Source organism: Eurypyga helias, unplaced genomic scaffold, assembly GCF_000690775.1.
Source record: "Eurypyga helias isolate BGI_N326 unplaced genomic scaffold, ASM69077v1 scaffold40689, whole genome shotgun sequence".
Classification (NCBI taxonomy): domain Eukaryota; kingdom Metazoa; phylum Chordata; class Aves; order Eurypygiformes; family Eurypygidae; genus Eurypyga; species Eurypyga helias.
The window spans coordinates 5,176-21,078 of record NW_010274691.1 but is presented as its reverse complement, the minus strand read 5'-3'; the positions used below and the strand labels follow the sequence as shown (position 1 = coordinate 21,078).

The 15,903-nt window shown below is 46.3% G+C and overlaps 1 protein-coding gene across 1 annotated transcript in view; it reads left to right on the top strand.

Moving 5' to 3' along the window:
- LOC104515778 (fibrillin-1) overlaps positions 1 to 15,903 on the top strand; it is a gene marked incomplete at its 5' end in the record, with an annotated part of 54,587 nt that overhangs the window by 36,366 nt on the left and 2,318 nt on the right. The window contains 14 exons of the mRNA XM_010159882.1: positions 2,059 to 2,124; positions 2,855 to 2,971; positions 3,326 to 3,445; positions 5,067 to 5,189; positions 5,614 to 5,745; positions 6,313 to 6,438; positions 6,972 to 7,178; positions 7,755 to 7,880; positions 8,091 to 8,213; positions 8,873 to 8,989; positions 9,743 to 9,871; positions 10,680 to 10,799; positions 14,043 to 14,274; positions 15,274 to 15,448. Of these exons, the coding sequence (XP_010158184.1) occupies positions 2,059 to 2,124; positions 2,855 to 2,971; positions 3,326 to 3,445; positions 5,067 to 5,189; positions 5,614 to 5,745; positions 6,313 to 6,438; positions 6,972 to 7,178; positions 7,755 to 7,880; positions 8,091 to 8,213; positions 8,873 to 8,989; positions 9,743 to 9,871; positions 10,680 to 10,799; positions 14,043 to 14,274; positions 15,274 to 15,448 (1,913 nt within the window). The remainder of the gene's footprint in view (positions 1 to 2,058; positions 2,125 to 2,854; positions 2,972 to 3,325; positions 3,446 to 5,066; positions 5,190 to 5,613; positions 5,746 to 6,312; positions 6,439 to 6,971; positions 7,179 to 7,754; positions 7,881 to 8,090; positions 8,214 to 8,872; positions 8,990 to 9,742; positions 9,872 to 10,679; positions 10,800 to 14,042; positions 14,275 to 15,273; positions 15,449 to 15,903) is intronic.

The window sequence follows — 15,903 nt, the reverse complement described above, 5'->3', positions numbered from 1 at the left end:
AGTGGAAATCCTGCCAGATACAGATGGAATTCATATAACTGTAAATAAGTGTAAGAAGGGATGCCATAAACATGAAATCTAATCAAGAAGAAACCCAAAAACCAGTCAAGCTAGATCCGCATCTAAATCACCCTGCTACACCTTGTGACTGTGTTTTGTTCTTTAAAAAAATCTATATTTGCAATCTTATCAGTATGAATGACTTGTAGAATAGCAGTGTGCGACAAAACATGGCCTTGGTGACGGAAAGCCTCCCTGGACTGTTGCTAAAGAAACACTTTCCTTTGTTAGTACCCTTTGTAAGGCTAACTAGGCATCCAGCAAGTCAACAGGCCTTTGTACCATCCTGGTGCAACTTGCTGAACAGACTTGAATTCAGGCTGACAGATGTGGTTAACAGCATTACTGGTTTCAGCAATACATTAATACAGTTCATTCCATTAATAAGTCAGTAGAAGTTTTGCAGACAATCCTCCCAAAAGCCACGGGAAGAAAAGAGAATCAGATGTGCCAGTTGCAGTATTCCTCCTAGGCCTGATTTGTTCGCTTGCCCCAGAGCACCTGAACCGAAGTCAGTGGGAAAAGCCTGGTATATACATTGCAGCATTTCCTTCAGGTGGCACCACATATATTTTTCACAGTCCAAACTGTTCTCAGAGGATGATATCAGGGCCATTTTTCTCACCTTTTCAAAAAGAAATAGCTTTAAGATATCTCAGTCTGGGAAGTTGGTGTCTTGGTGTGTCATGAACAGCAGAATTGTTTCTTATTTAAAAAAAAACTACTCGGTTTTCAGGTCATGCCTGTTCTCCATCATTTGCTGTCTGAATGCAGGCTGGAGAGCTCACAGACGTGTGCCACCTGCCTCTCCTTCTGAAGGCGTGAGCAACGGGCAGGTTCTGTGCTGTCCAGCGCTGAGTTTCGCACGCAGAGCCCGGCAGCGTGCAGACACGCTGTTGCTTTCAGGGCAGGTGCACGCCTCCGTTCAGGTCTGTTCTGTTCAGCCTCAGCGACGACTAGCTCAAGCACCGCAGCTCAAGCTTAACATTTGTAGTGTCTCTGGTTGTGTTGTCCTGCTGCTTTTCAAACCGCTTGGCAGCCTTCTGGGTTTGCAAAAGGCCAAGTGAGATCTTGTCGAGGGCTCTGTGGTGTTCTGGGCATGGGTGGTAGAGAACATCTCAGCAGCACCTTGTGATGGTTTCGGTTCGAGTCCATCCATCTGCTCAAGGCACAGTTTAGAGGGGAGAGGTGTGGGAGTTTGTTTCAGTTGCAGGACTTGAATATTCGTTTTCTCTGTGTGTCAAACCCAAAACTAGAGGAGTTTCCAAAGCTGAGCAGCATTTGTGATTACGTGCATCCTCACTGCAATTTGGTCCACCAGAGTGGAGATTGATGATTTCTTTTTTTATCCTAATGCCAAGAATATACCAGGTGATTTGCACAGGTAGGGAAGTACATGATTTCTGCAACAACAAACAGAGGATGGCTTGTTCTCAAAACACATTATCTTTAAGTATTCTAAAACCAGACAGAGAAAACCTTGTGGATTTGGAAACAGAGTGGTGACTTCACTGTAAGGTGAAGCCAGAAATTGCGCTCTCAGCCTACCTATAAATACTCATTACTTACTCTAGACGTAGAGATTGGCATGCTTTAAGGAGCTACGAACTGGTGACTACAGATTAAATTGTGTCTTGTCAGAAAACGTAGAAAACCTTTCGTTTGCAACATAAACGAATTCAGTCACTAGTATTGATGCTTTTAAAATGGAAATATGGTATTAGTTTGCTCCTTAAAGGAAGTTAATGATGCTGATTATTTACAGGATTTTACATATGCACATAGAGGAGATTGGTGAAATGTAAAGCGAGCATACAGTTTTTACACGAATGTAAGATTGAATTATGAGTTTCTACATTCACATACTGTATTTCTGGATGGGAACATGAGGATGAATTAACATCAGTGGTTACTTGTGTAGCTCATGGGTATTGCTGATTGCCAAGACAGAATTTAACATATGGTTTGACTTGTTCGATTATTTCTTTTTTTTTACAGAGGCATTCCGACAGATTTGTCCATTTGGAATTGGCATCCTTGTTGGACCTGGTGACGCAAGACTGGGTCAGTGCCTGAACTGCACGATGCTGTTGTTGCATCAGTATGCCTTTTTCTACCCGTTAGCCATTCCCTCTTTCAGTCGAGCATAACACCTCTGCAGCTATTTCCAGAAGCTATGAGCTGTATAAACTTCTATAGATTTCGATTATTTATACCAATTTTAAATTCAAGTTTGAACATCTTGTATGTGAGATACTAAGCTTCTTTTAGAGTTGCGTGTTTAGCTTTTTAATATATGCTAAGCAGGCGTGCTAGGAAACCTGTGTAGGATCTAGAGAATGGATGACATAGCGTACCTGTCTTTTCCCACACAATATATGTAGCCTGTTTACAGTAAATGCCTTTAATCCTCCAGAAGTGCAAACCACTGCTTTCCCAGAGCCCTTCAGTACATTCTGTTCTCTCCCAAGACAAACAGCACTTCAGCCTTATTGGCAAAAGTTTTCATGTAAGGAGCGCTGGATGACTACTGCTTTTCACATCTACTCTTCTCCCTGTAGCCCCACTTGGAGAGGTGTTTCATCTGACATTTAGAATCATTTTCTTTTCTGCCTTCTGAAAGCTGGCCTGCAATCTGTGCCCTCACCCTAATAATAGGTCCAAATTCAAATATTAGAAATTTTTTTGTGATCTCAGGAATATTTCTCACCAGAACAACGCTTGTCCTTTGAGAAAAGCGTAAAAGCACACGAAGCCAATTGCACTTACTGTGTTATTTGTATTTCTGGTTAAGATGTGGATGAGTGCCTTGATCCCGATAACTGTAAATTTGGGCAGTGTATCAACACGGATGGGTCCTTCCGCTGTGAATGTCCCTATGGTTACATCCTTCAAGGAGCTCAGTGTGTGGGTAAGTATAACTCTTTCATCTTCTGTTCTAAAGAATCTGCAGCGTTGCTGAGTCGGGCATTAAGGAGTGTTGGGGTTACATTATTCTAACACTGTGGAGTCTCCATCCCCGCTGGTGCTTAAAACCTAAAATTGCCTGAGCAATCTGCTCCAGGTTGGTCCTGCTCTAGCCAGGTGTTCAGCCCAGATAACCTCTAGCGCTGCCGAATTACGCCAGGACTCTGTGACTCCAGTAACTTTAGTGAGTTCTTTGGTCTTCTTGAGGTTTTTTGTTGTTGTACATCAACAGCGTAGTCCGTATACCTGTTTGGTTGAGTATAACCGTGCATTTTTGCCTTGATTTAACTGCTTGCAGATACTGATGAATGTGCTGTTGGAAACCCGTGTGGAAATGGAACTTGCAGGAACGTGGTGGGAGGTTTTGAATGCACCTGCGTTGAGGGCTTTGAGCCCGGACCGATGATGACCTGTGAAGGTGAGACTCCCTGTGTTATTGCAATTGTGTGCAGAAACAGCCTCCTGATTTTGGAAACAACTGGGAAGAGTGAAGTACCTTAAAAAGAAAAATATGGGCATTTGGAACAATATGTCTTTATCAGGAACAGAATGATAGGTTCCTCCTTCCTGCATCCACCTTGAACTGTGGTGCCTTTTTCTAACTGGAGGTGGGGTGAAGAGGTTTTCGGGCGATATCTGCTCAGGACTACCCAGAGGGGAGCATGTGGGGTACAGTATCTCCAGAACAGTCCCCAGAAATGCTGCTTATTGTGTGTACGGTTTTTGCTTACCTCCTAGACAATCCTTGAGTGAAGAGTCACTGTGGATGATGAAAATAGTGAAAGGGCTGCTCGGGTGTGTTACGGAAGCAGCAGGGAACAAACAAGGAAATATAAATACAGTTATAATTAGACAATTACTGTGATAGCCCTGTGTTGAATATTTTTCATGTTTTGGTTTCTCATTTCAAAAATAAAAATTTGAAGATGCACAAAGAAGGGAGGAGTAAGGAGGATCAGAGTTACAGAAGGGACACACCGAAGTTTAAATAAACTGGGATTTTTCAGTGTGGAAAATGTGTTTGAAGAGATACATGATTTAAATTTATAAAGCCACAAGTGGTAAAGGAACCAAAAATAGAGGGAACACGTTAGACAAACCAAAGCAAATATTTTTATGTGCATAGTACTTAAGTTGTGGAACTCTTTGCTGCAGAATATTAGTGAGGCCACAAGTATAAATTGACCCAGAAAGAGATTCTACAAATTTATGGGGGAACCCATCAGTGGAAATTAAGCTTGATAGTTTGGTTGTGGCTTTTGGCTGTGGAAGTCCTTCAGCTGAGAGGCTGTATCAAGGGAAAGATCTCTGCATTCATGGTATGGGGTTTTTTAAATGCTCTTTTCCTCCTGTTACAACCAGGAGAATGTCCTAGGACATTCTGACACTGTCTTCTGACCTGACACAGCTGACTGCCACAATCTATTTGTTTGCAAGCATATATGAAGAACACTTTTATTTTTGCATCAGCTTGCATTACAGTTAGAGCTTCATTCACTTCCCTGTGGAATTTGGGTGGAAGCTCAGATTTCAGAGGAGGAGTTAGCAGAGTGCAGAAACATCATGACATAGCAGTAATTACTCAAATAGCCTAGAGCATCTGTAAATGCACTTGAAAATAGTGTTTCTAGTAAGGATATTGGTTTATCGAATTCAGCGTACAAAGAAGCTGAATTAGTGCATCTAGGATTTAAAAATAACCAGTCATAAAAACTGAGCCTAGATGTGGAAAAGGTACACTTTTTACTCGGACACGGTATTTTTGGCAGCATGGATCTAGAAATTATTTCCACTGGCTGCTTGCCGCTGAAGATATTGAAACTTCAGGTAGCTGTGCAAACATCCTGGCATGTCTGGTGCCTGCTCCCATACAGAAATCCATAGTGGGTAGAGCCACGGGCCCCCAACTGTTAACATTTACCCCTCAGTAAACTGGGATCTGCGGTACTGCCCGTACCTAAAGCCTGTGCGCTCAGTCTGACGAGTTTTACAAAAGTGTTGTTTCACGTTCCCCACGGTCTTTGTCGTTCCAAATCCAGATGTCAACGAGTGCATTCAGAACCCTCTGCTCTGCGCTTTCCGCTGCGTGAACACGTTTGGATCCTACGAGTGCAAGTGCCCCTCGGGGTACGTTCTGCGAGAGGACCGGAGAATGTGCAGAGGTAAAGCTCCTACCAGACTCGCACAGTTAGGAGATAATGATTTCAAGCTCCTGCAGGGGTAGGGCTCTGACTCACTGCACTATTGGGCCAGAGTTTTAATCCCAGGAAGTAACTGAGTCAGAAAGAATTTGGGATGAAATTCTATGGTTTGCATTATACAGTTGATTGTATTAGTCCTGTCCTGCCCGTAAACTTATACATCTGCATAAAGTGAGGTCATATCAGATGATATGGTTTTCTCTTGCCCTGAAAATGGGCATTTGGGAGAAATGAGTTTGCTCAAGGCTAGGATACCTTATGGTTAGTTTAGCACAATAAAAGTATGTGTGGAGCTTGATTGCGATTGAAATTCCAAGGTCAGAATTTACTATTGGGAATTTCCAGGATCATCTCTCTATAATGAAATCTAAACCTTGTGTTTTAGATCAGAATGAGTGTGAAGATGGAACCCACGACTGTGACTCAAAACAGATGGAGTGCAAAAACCTAATTGGCACCTACATGTGTATCTGTGGCCCGGGTTATCAGCGCAGACCGGATGGGGAAGGCTGTATAGGTGAGTGACGCTGAAGCGTTGAAGCTCTTGAAACACACAGTTCCCCAACGGAGCTGAAAATACAAGCCCGAAGGAACTCGGTGGAAGAATTGCAGGGCTACCTGTGTGATGGATGTTCAGGTGCCATACGTGCTTTGCTTTGCTGGTCAGGCGTGCACTCACGTGGGCAGCAAGTAGAAACTCTGTGTGTGGCTGCCTACAGTCAGTTCGTGGTGCTGCTGCTGAATTGAGCCCACTGCTGTGAGCTTGTTTACCTCTGCTAGCGTGACTGAGAGTTAGACCTGGACTGGTTTCAAACTTTGGATGGCATTCCAAAGTGCAGCTACAACTATGAAAAATTTGGAAAACCAGCGAGGGATAGATTGCAGAGAAAACATAGTAACAAAATATATAATATTGTGAGCTAGACGGTCATCTTTCCTCTGAAAACTGAGTAAACAGACACTTTATTAAAAAGGCCAATCATGCGAGTTTAACCTGGCAGAACACACAGCTGAAGAACTCCATGCAAACTGCTCTAACCTGCATTAATGGACTTGATTTTCGTCTGTCATTTCAAAACCGCAGATGAGAATGAATGTCAGACCAAACCTGGGATCTGCGAGAACGGCCGGTGCGTAAACACGGTCGGAAGTTACAGATGTGAATGCAACGAGGGGTTCACCGTCAGCGACACCCAGAACGAATGCCTTGGTAAGTCGCACATTAACAGCCTAATGAGCTGTCGCTTTGCTGGCAGAAACTGTGCTGGAGCTTCAGCTTAGAAGCACAGAGCGAGCGAGTAACCACGCTCTTGACCTTGCGTGCCTTCGGGAAGGGTGCCCTCCTGCGAGTTCGTCCTTCCCACGCCAGCCGTATGCCTGCTTCGGTCAGCCCGGCCGGGTTGCCTTGCGTGACTCTTCGGTGGGTTCAGTCAGCTGGGAATTGCTCTGCCTTTTCTTTGGTCCTGGTTTTCAGCCAGTCCTTTTTCTCTGGGTTCAGACAGAAACATACATTTTTATTAGCATAATGTAACTTGTCTTCCACCTTTAGCTAAATTCCCTTCTTTGTTTCCCTTAGACGTCGTGCTCTCTTTCTTACTGCTGGTAGTCTTTCACTCTCAGTTCCACAGCCCCAGGGTGAAGTATGCCCTTTCTTTTCTATTTCTGGCTAAATTCCTAATATCCCATGACCCGCTGGAGGTCGTCACCATTAGGATTCTCTGTGATGCATAATTTGTCTTCCAGACAACAGGGAGGGCTACTGCTTCACTGAAGTCTTACAAAGTATGTGTCAAATCGGATCAAGCAACAGGAACTCTGTCACCAAGTCTGAATGCTGCTGTGACGGTGGCCGAGGCTGGGGGCAAAACTGCGAGGTCTGCCCCTTCCCAGGCACCGTGGCCTTCAAGAAGCTTTGCCCTCATGGCCGAGGGTACATGTCTAATGGAGCAGGTACTGACTTTTCTATTAAAGGCCCTCTCACACACACAGCATCAGATTAGTAATAAATTCTGAACTGGTTTGGGTTTTGCGTATTTGAACACTGTGAAGTCCTAAATATTTTGGGTATATCAGTCAGGATTTCCTGCGAGTTTTCATGTTGAGAGAGTACAGCCCTTTGGGAGGAAGGTGCACAGCCGAAGGCATCCATCCCAACTTGGCAGATCCATACTTTGCGTGCTGGTTGGCTGACATGCACTCTCACGGGAATTTGCACTTTCGCATTGGAGCGTGCTGTAGGTACAGATGAAGAGCTATTTGTGTACATGAAAGCAAAGTGATGTTTGATTTATGGGGGGTAACGTATGATCCGCTCCTGTTGTTCCCTTCCACTTAAGGCTTGTTCATCGCATTTGAAAGTTAGATTAGTGCTCCATTCCATGTTTTTTTCACTTAATATTTCTCCTGTGCAGTATTTCATTATTTTATGTAGGGTGTGGGGTTTCTTATGTCAGGTCAGAAGAATCTTTTGAAGCTGTATAAAATCAGTTCGTGTTCTGTTGTGAACTAACCCTCATTTAATTGCAGATATCGATGAGTGCAAGGTTATTCATGATGTCTGCCGTAACGGGGAGTGCATCAACGAGAGGGGATCTTACCGTTGCCATTGCAACCTTGGCTATACTACAGATATAACTGGCACCCTGTGCATCGGTAGGTTTTTCATTATGATGTAACCTTTACTGCTAAGAGATGGCTTGAAGAAGGAAATGCAAGGATTGTGAAAAAGGAACAGAGGAAATGCAATTCATTAGAATGCTTTGGGGGATTTTGATTTCCTCCTGATATCTCCTGAGCATTTGGAAAAACATCAGCACAGATCTCTCTTATCAGCACTGAGTTGTCTGGTTCTGCTTCTTCTAGATCTGAATGAATGTAACGAGTCCCCAAAACCTTGTAATTTCATCTGCAAAAACACAGAGGGGAGCTTCCAGTGTTCCTGTCCCAAAGGGTACATCCTGCAAGAAGATGGGAGAAGCTGCAAAGGTAAAAATCAAGAAAAGAATTTAATGCAACAACTCTGTGTTTCACAGGCAAATCCCAATCCAAAGACATGTAAACAGTGTAAATCTCCTTGATCGATGTATTTCCACTACAGACAGTGGAAGTGGCCTGGACAGGATGGAGTTGGTGTCTCTGTTAGTTCTTTGATAATCTGCATGATCCACCAGAATTTTTGCAGGCTGATGGCAGCTGATCTTAAAAGACTTTGTAACCAATAGTAAATATAATTGGTCTCATTGTGGTAAGCATGTTTTGTTAGGCTGTATTTTTCAGTGATAAGTGTACCTTAACGGATGCAAAGATGAGCGTGGTTTGCAGCACACTGTCCAACATCAACGGGGTGTTGACCTAACGCCTCTGTAGCGTGCTGAAGAAGGAACAGCAGTGCAGGGGGAATTTTGAAACATTCATTGTAATTCCATTTATTTCTGTATCTTGGTAGCAAAGATCTGACTGAAACCGCACGAGTTAGAGCAGCGTTCTAAACTCGACATGGGAAACGACGGTGTACTTTGTCATCAGCATTTAAGCATTTATTTGGAGCAGTAGCAGCTTCAGGGCAAGACTGTTTTGCGACCTGCGGAACTGTCGGATCCTCCACTGGGAACCTAAGTCAAAGATGTTTTCTTGGGTTTTTTTAGATCTCGATGAATGTGCAACAAAGCAGCACAACTGCCAGTTCCTTTGCGTCAACACTATCGGGGGTTTCACTTGCAAATGTCCTCCGGGATTCACTCAGCACCACACAGCCTGCATTGGTAAGTGAGCTGGGAATGTGGGATTTGTTACTGGCTCTTACTCCAGAAGTAGCAAGGAGGTGGCATCAGCTTCCTGAGAACCCAGATGGAACCGTAGGCTAGTCCTGATCCCAGTCCCACCGGAGCAGAAGATGCAAAGAGGCCTTCCCTCTTGCCTTCCCTTATTTTCGTAATTTGTGCCTTTGAATTTTGCATTTGCAAGAATCAGACAGTAAAACACCAATTCGTACTTCTTCCCTTCCCCCAAAAAATAGTTGTGTTTCCGTTCTTGTAGTTGTCGCAGGACCCACATCAAAGATCAAGTCGAGGCTTCTTGAAACGATAAGCATGAAACACATTTCTGCAGTTGTCCTTTAAGCACCTAACCGTGATGTCTGTGGAAATGTTCAACACCGCTGCTTGCTGCAGAGCACTCTTCCTGCTCTGCGAGTCGGATCCCGCTTGCGGAGTCCGAGGATCTTGTGGTATGGGTGTGAACTGGGGGCGTTTGAAGACTAGAACCCCAAACCCCATATTCTTGGTGAAGAAAAGGAGTGTTTCCCTTCCCATAGCTGTGGTTAGTGTTTCCAACTGGAACAGAGGGTAGCGGAAGCCCTCCCGTAGTGCCGAGTTAAAAGCGGAGAGGGCAGTAGGACAGCCGCGTTACTGATGTTGCCTTACCTCTTGTCATGAACTGTTCCTCATTAGCGTTGCCAAACGACCAGCTTCACAGCAAGCAGTAAGAAGTAACACTCCGGCTTTGGTTTCCTTCAGATAACAACGAGTGTGCCACTGAAATCAATTTATGTGGGGCGAAGGGCATTTGCCAGAATACGCCGGGAAGTTTTGTTTGTGAGTGTCAACGTGGCTTCTCCCTCGATCAAACCGGGCTCAGCTGTGAAGGTAGGTACGACGCACCGTTGGTTTAACCTGGCTTTCCTTCACCTCTCAGCCCTACTCTCAGCCAAGGAGGGGCCTGTGGGGTAAGCCTGGGTAGACTGAAGGGGAGTGGGATGTGGAAATTTAGCAACAAGGCGGTATTTCTCTCCATGGGCCTGAATAGAGAGATATATTGTAGCATGCTGAAGAGCTGGACAGATGTTTTCTGAGGAGGCTTCAGTTTAGCCTGGAATGTTTCTATTTAAGCATTGCAAGGTCAGTAGACTTCTGATGAATCCTGCATGGATCTGTGAGGGACTCCCCAAGGGCAGGAAGTCTTGCATCACCAAGGCGACCTGCTAAATAGAGAGTTCAGGGCTGGAGACTTTATTCCTCTGGGTCCCTAGAGCCTTCTCGTGGGGTAAGAGTTTGGTTTGCTGTGAAAAGAGAGATCCTGGGTTTCCTGGGTTGGGTGCTTGGGTAAAAGCAAGGGACTGTCTGCTGTAGAGCTGGGACCCATGGGAAAGCTTTGAGGGTCCCACGTAGGAATGCCTTTCTGCTGCCTGCTCCATAGCAGAATACGAAAATTCTGAAAACTGTGGCTGAATATGGGCTTTCTGTAGTTTTCAGCCCTAAGTTAATTGCTGTGGAGCCAGAAATCCAAACCTGAAAGGCCTGAAGTGGTTTCCCAGCACTGGTCAGGTTTTTGGAAGATGATGATACATACCTCTCTGATATACGAATATACGTAATCGTTTGTACCAGATTCTTCAAAGGTAGTGTAACTTGAGCTTCTTTCCCAAAACTTGGAGTGTATCTCACCTTTTTTTAGATGTTGATGAATGTGATGGAAACCACCGGTGTCAGCATGGCTGCCAAAATATAATTGGAGGATACAGGTGTAGCTGCCCACAAGGATACCTCCAGCATTACCAGTGGAACCAATGTGTTGGCAAGTCACGATTTTGAAATTCATACGTTAAAATGCATGTTACCTTTGTTAGCAGCAAGAAGTGCAGTGGTGCAGTTTGCCACGTTTTCTTTTTCTTACTCTGATTTAATAAGTTCAGCGTCATTTGGTGTCAAACATGGAAGGCAGAGTGGGCGTGAAGCCTCCATTAGGCAGTGTCTTGGTTCGACAAGTGTTTGAGCACAGAATTGCCCTTGGGGGTGCTAGAATTTGTGTTGATACTGAGGGAACTTGGGTTACTTGGTTATTTTGTGGTGTGAACAAAGGAAATTCGGCTCAGCTGTGCAACTGTCTCTGCTCAGACACGGGTCTGGCCTGAGAGCTCACGGTGGGTTCAACCCGGCAGACTCAGAACCGCACGTTTGGAGCGTGAAATTGTAAAATTAAACTTCTGGCCCCACGCATCTAAAATTCTATTGAAATCCCACTTGATCTGTGCTTTTATCATTCCTAAACACCTACAGGAAGCCTGCTGTGGTTCAGCCCCTTCTCTGAACAGAATTCACCATTTGTCATGTTTGAGCAAAGCTGCTGTCTGTCTAAAGATGCTTCCTTGCAGCTCTGGGGTCCAGTTCACGTGTGCTAACAGGACAATTCTGCTTAGAAATAAATGCTAGTGCTCTTTGTTTATGTTAAGAAGTAAGCACACACAGGTGAATTAAAATTCTTATTCCTTCCCTATCTGAACTTTGGCTCTGTCCCACGTCTGTGAGCCCTTGCAGGCAGGGCTGCACGTGCAGGGCGTCGATGCTGGATACGGCTTGCGCAGACAGAACTGCAGAAGTCATGGGAAGAGACCCTGAGCATTTCAGCAGTGTGGCATGTAGCAAATTCCAGCAGGAAAAACACGAACTGTTTTTCCTCCAGTGACGGTTCTGTGCGGTTTTAGCCGTGTTTAATGGGCTTCATAAGAGCTAAAAGCCTTGCGTGGACACCCGGAAATGTGTTTGATGACCTCTTGGAGAACAAAGGGCTTCATAACTCTTTGTTTGGCTTTCTTTGCTTTCAGAAACACAAAAATGCCTTTGCTTGTTATCACTCGGGTACTCTAGGGAGGCTTCTGCTTTTAATTATGCTTACCAAACCTCCTGACATTTTATGCAGCCCTAGCTGTGATGTTTGCTTGCTTGTGCTCCAGTACTCTATGCCTCTTACATATAAGAGAACAAGGAGGGTGCACAGGCGTGTGGTGGGTTTGAATATTAACTAAGCTAGCAGAGCATAGGGTTAAATTAGAATTTAATCTGCAGGAGGGTAAAAAAACCCAACAGCACTTCCAGGTCTGGCTGCTGGTGGACATTGTTGAATCTGAAAAAGCACAGCTCTTGGTTTTGCAAAACATCCTGGCTGTTTCCAAGCCTTCCTGGGTGACAGCATTAACTAAGTGTATTTCCAAACCAGGCAATAATAACCACTGTTATTCCTGCTTTTGAGCCCATTGACTACTATTGAGATTTTTCTACCGGGAATAGCAATTTCAAAATGCACAGGCACTGGTATTTCCCCCACTGACAGAAAGGCTTCAGCCCTGGCACCACAAATACCAGTCGCCAGAAACTTCACCGGGGAAAATTACAGAGAGCCACAACAGGGGAAATACTCTGCTGGCACTTCTGCTGCCTCGGACGTGGGGCAGTCCAGGCAGAAACCCAGAACTGCAGGGAAGGAGGCTGGACTTCCTCCGACCTCACAGCATCTCTCCTGCCTGCTGGAGCTGAGCACGACGGTGCTGCCTGCTGCAGAGCGTGGGAGAGCACCCCTGGTGCCCGACAGCACAGCCCACGTGGAGTCCGAGGCTCCCATAACTTTTATTTTTCATTTTTCTTCCTATTTTTGCTCCCAACGATCACCCAGAATATGGGAACTAACCTCACTAGCATCCACACTTTGGCTGCTGTGGAGCAAGGCGAAGGGATCGTTCTCCTCCTGGTGCAGTAACTCTCCCAAATGCCCAAACGGGCGTTTGTGGTGTGACATAATTGCTGCGTTAGGGATGGCAAATAGTGAAAACGTCGCGCTCCGTTAATGGCAAAACTCCCGCAGCCTTGGGTGACGGAATTCAGCCCCGGGTTTGAATACCTCATGGTCTCCACACGTTCACGTTGTAACGTTGGTAACTGTATACGCTTAAGGTACTTATCTAGATTTCTGGGCGTACCACAGGGGAAGAATCCATGTATCAGGTTTTTCTGTGACAATTCCTTCCTATTCCTTGGCAATCCCAACTCTGCAAACAGTTTTGGGTCTTTTTTCGCTTGTTTAATGAAATGTTCAGGGCCTTTGATGTTGCTGCAACACATATTTAAATAATGACCGAAGAATGCTTTGGTTCCTCCCGTGGCTTGTGCTGCGTGTGACCGCATCCCCTGCCCGGGCAGTTCCACGCCGTACATCGGGCCGCAAGAAGGAGGGATTCTGCTGTGAAACAAAGCACAAACAGCCACGTTGTTCGGAAAGGACAAGGATGTTCTGAATTCGTACTTGCTCTCCTGTAACCTGGTCGGAGATGCTGCTCCGTGCGGTTGCTTTATCCCGGACAACAGTAGCATTCAGAATGTCTCTAAGACGTTTGCCGCATCAGACAAAAATATGCAACCAGCTACATTTAGAAACCCAGCAATTTACAGTAAACAAGCCTGAACCAACCTCGAACTCCTACGGTGCCGCACTTGGGAAGTTTGGAAAAGGGCTGGCTCAGAATGCGTCAGTCTCTTGTATCTACAGCTGCTTTTCTTTTTCTTTACTACTTGTTGCTGTACGTTACCTATACCTCGTATTTAAATGTGTGCAGAGAGGGATTTTCAGTGCCTGGAAGAGGTGTCAGAGCTTGATTCCTTGCTCTTTTTCCTTTAAAGTGGAATAGCACTACAAGCATGGGATGACTGGAGCAGATTGTTGGCTGAACAAAGTTTTATTCTTCTCAGTTGTTTCGGGAATGCAAAAAAAAAAACAAGTTGCCTCTTCTGCTTCTCTGCTCCCTGGAACATGAGCTGATGCGGCATGAAACATCGTCTGTGGAGTAGCCCAAACGTGGTCATGCTGCGTGGCTGTAGTCAGCTCCCAGCGACCGCTGCCCTGGCCAAGGGTGCGGCCCAGTCCTCTCCGTTTCCATCCGCCCGACGTGGCTATGTGTTTAGCAACAGCCAAGCACAACCTTTCTGAAGGGGTAGGTGGGGCTCGACCCGGGACTGAGAGTTAACGCAGTGTGTTCTGCTTCTTTTCCAGATGAAAACGAATGTCTCAGTGCACACATTTGTGGAGGAGCCTCTTGCCACAATACTTTGGGAAGCTATAAATGTATGTGCCCTACCGGATTTCAGTATGAGCAGTTTAGTGGAGGTTGCCAAGATATCAATGAATGCGGTTCTGCACAAGCCCCATGCAGTTATGGTTGTTCAAATACTGAAGGTGGCTACGTCTGTGGATGTCCACCTGGTTACTTCAGAATAGGACAAGGGTAAGGGATTCTCATTTTAAACTAACGGACATCAAAGGGACATAACCCGCTCCCTTCCCTGGAGTGGGGAGCAGCAGAACCGGGGGGTTGTCACCAGTGAAAGAGGGGTAGGACGGGGGAGAGCTGGATGCGCCTGCTGATCTGGGAGACGAGGGAGGGGAAGGGTAACCGAGGGAAGGGAGCAACATGGTTTTAATGCTTCATGACATTTGGGCAGGGCTGCCAGGTTCCATCGTCTCTTTTAAGCTGCTGCTTTCCCCCCTCTCCTGCTCAGCCCAGCAGTGAGCTAGGTTCTCCGAGCTCGCTGCCTGGGAGCTCCCGCCCCTCGCGATGGTTTGCGGTGTGTCGCTGGCCTCCTTTAAAACCAAAATCGTAACACCCCCCGCCTGCTCCAGAGGCCAGTGATGTTATACACGTGCTTTCCCCACAATTCTGTATGCTCCGTGTTCTCTACGTTCCATGTTCTGTGTTCCAACTAACCATTTTTTGAATAAATGCCTGCTTTATGAAGAAAAGCAATTTTCCCTTCCCCCAGGGGAGGTGTTAGGGCTGCGCATCACATAGGACCGAGCAGCTCCAGTGCGATGCAGGACTGTGGCTGACAGTCATACAAGTGGCCAAAAACTTCAGGATACATCACCAAAGACCTCGCTTTTCAGATTTTTCAGCAGTTTCTGAAAACTGGTCTCTGTTAATGTGTTCCAGGTTGGATGACAGAAATACTAACAACTTGTCAGCGCTTAAAGCTTGGGTGTTTCAGACGGTTAGATATTGGCAGGTCTCTCTCAGGCGAAGCCTCGCGGGGCCAGGCTCGTGAAATCAGGGGTAGCTGCAGGGGGATTCAGTGAGAAATTTTACCTGTTGACTTCAGCAGAAATTTTTCCTAGGAAATGAGTGCCACAGAATGGCCTTGCTATTTGTATTCACAGTCCCTCAAATCCAGCTCTTGATAAGGTCTGTGTCCCACTGGAATTAATTTTGAATTTCTTCCTTCCTCAGACACTGTGTTTCTGGAGTGGGGCTCGGCAAAGGTCAAGGACAAGAGCTGTCCCTCAGCGGAGAAGTAGATGACAACTCCCTCTCGCCAGAAGCTTGCTACGAGTGTAAAATCAATGGCTATCCCAAGAGAGGAAGGAGGCGCCGGAGCACTAATGAAACTGCAAATGAAACAGAGGTAACGGCCTCTTCTCGGGAGAGAGAGTTTGGGGCTGCCTTGTGATTGTGAAAGCCCGTCACGGAAGGAGGTGTGCCCGGAGACAATCCCGCAGGAAAGATGCACACCCCGACCAAGCCAGGCCAAATTGCTGGTTTGGGATATCAGGCCATCTGGAGGGGGACCCAGGAAGCAGCCCCTCTCCCCACAAAGCGGGCCCTGGGTGTCAGAGGACGGCAGGGATGCGAAACGTTTGTGTGGCCTGGTGGCCAGGAAGGCAGGATGCGTTGAGTGGGGTGGGCAAGGAGCGCCGTGTCGCGCGCCTGGGGCCGGGGCCCTCCCCACAGTGAGCGCAGAGCTCTGGACACAAACGTCTCCCCTGGGGGGGGAGCCCAGGGCTGCAACCCTTCCTGGGGCTGCTCCAAATGGTTGCCGCCAGTCGCCCAGGTTGCCCTGTGGGGGCTGACTGGCGAGGC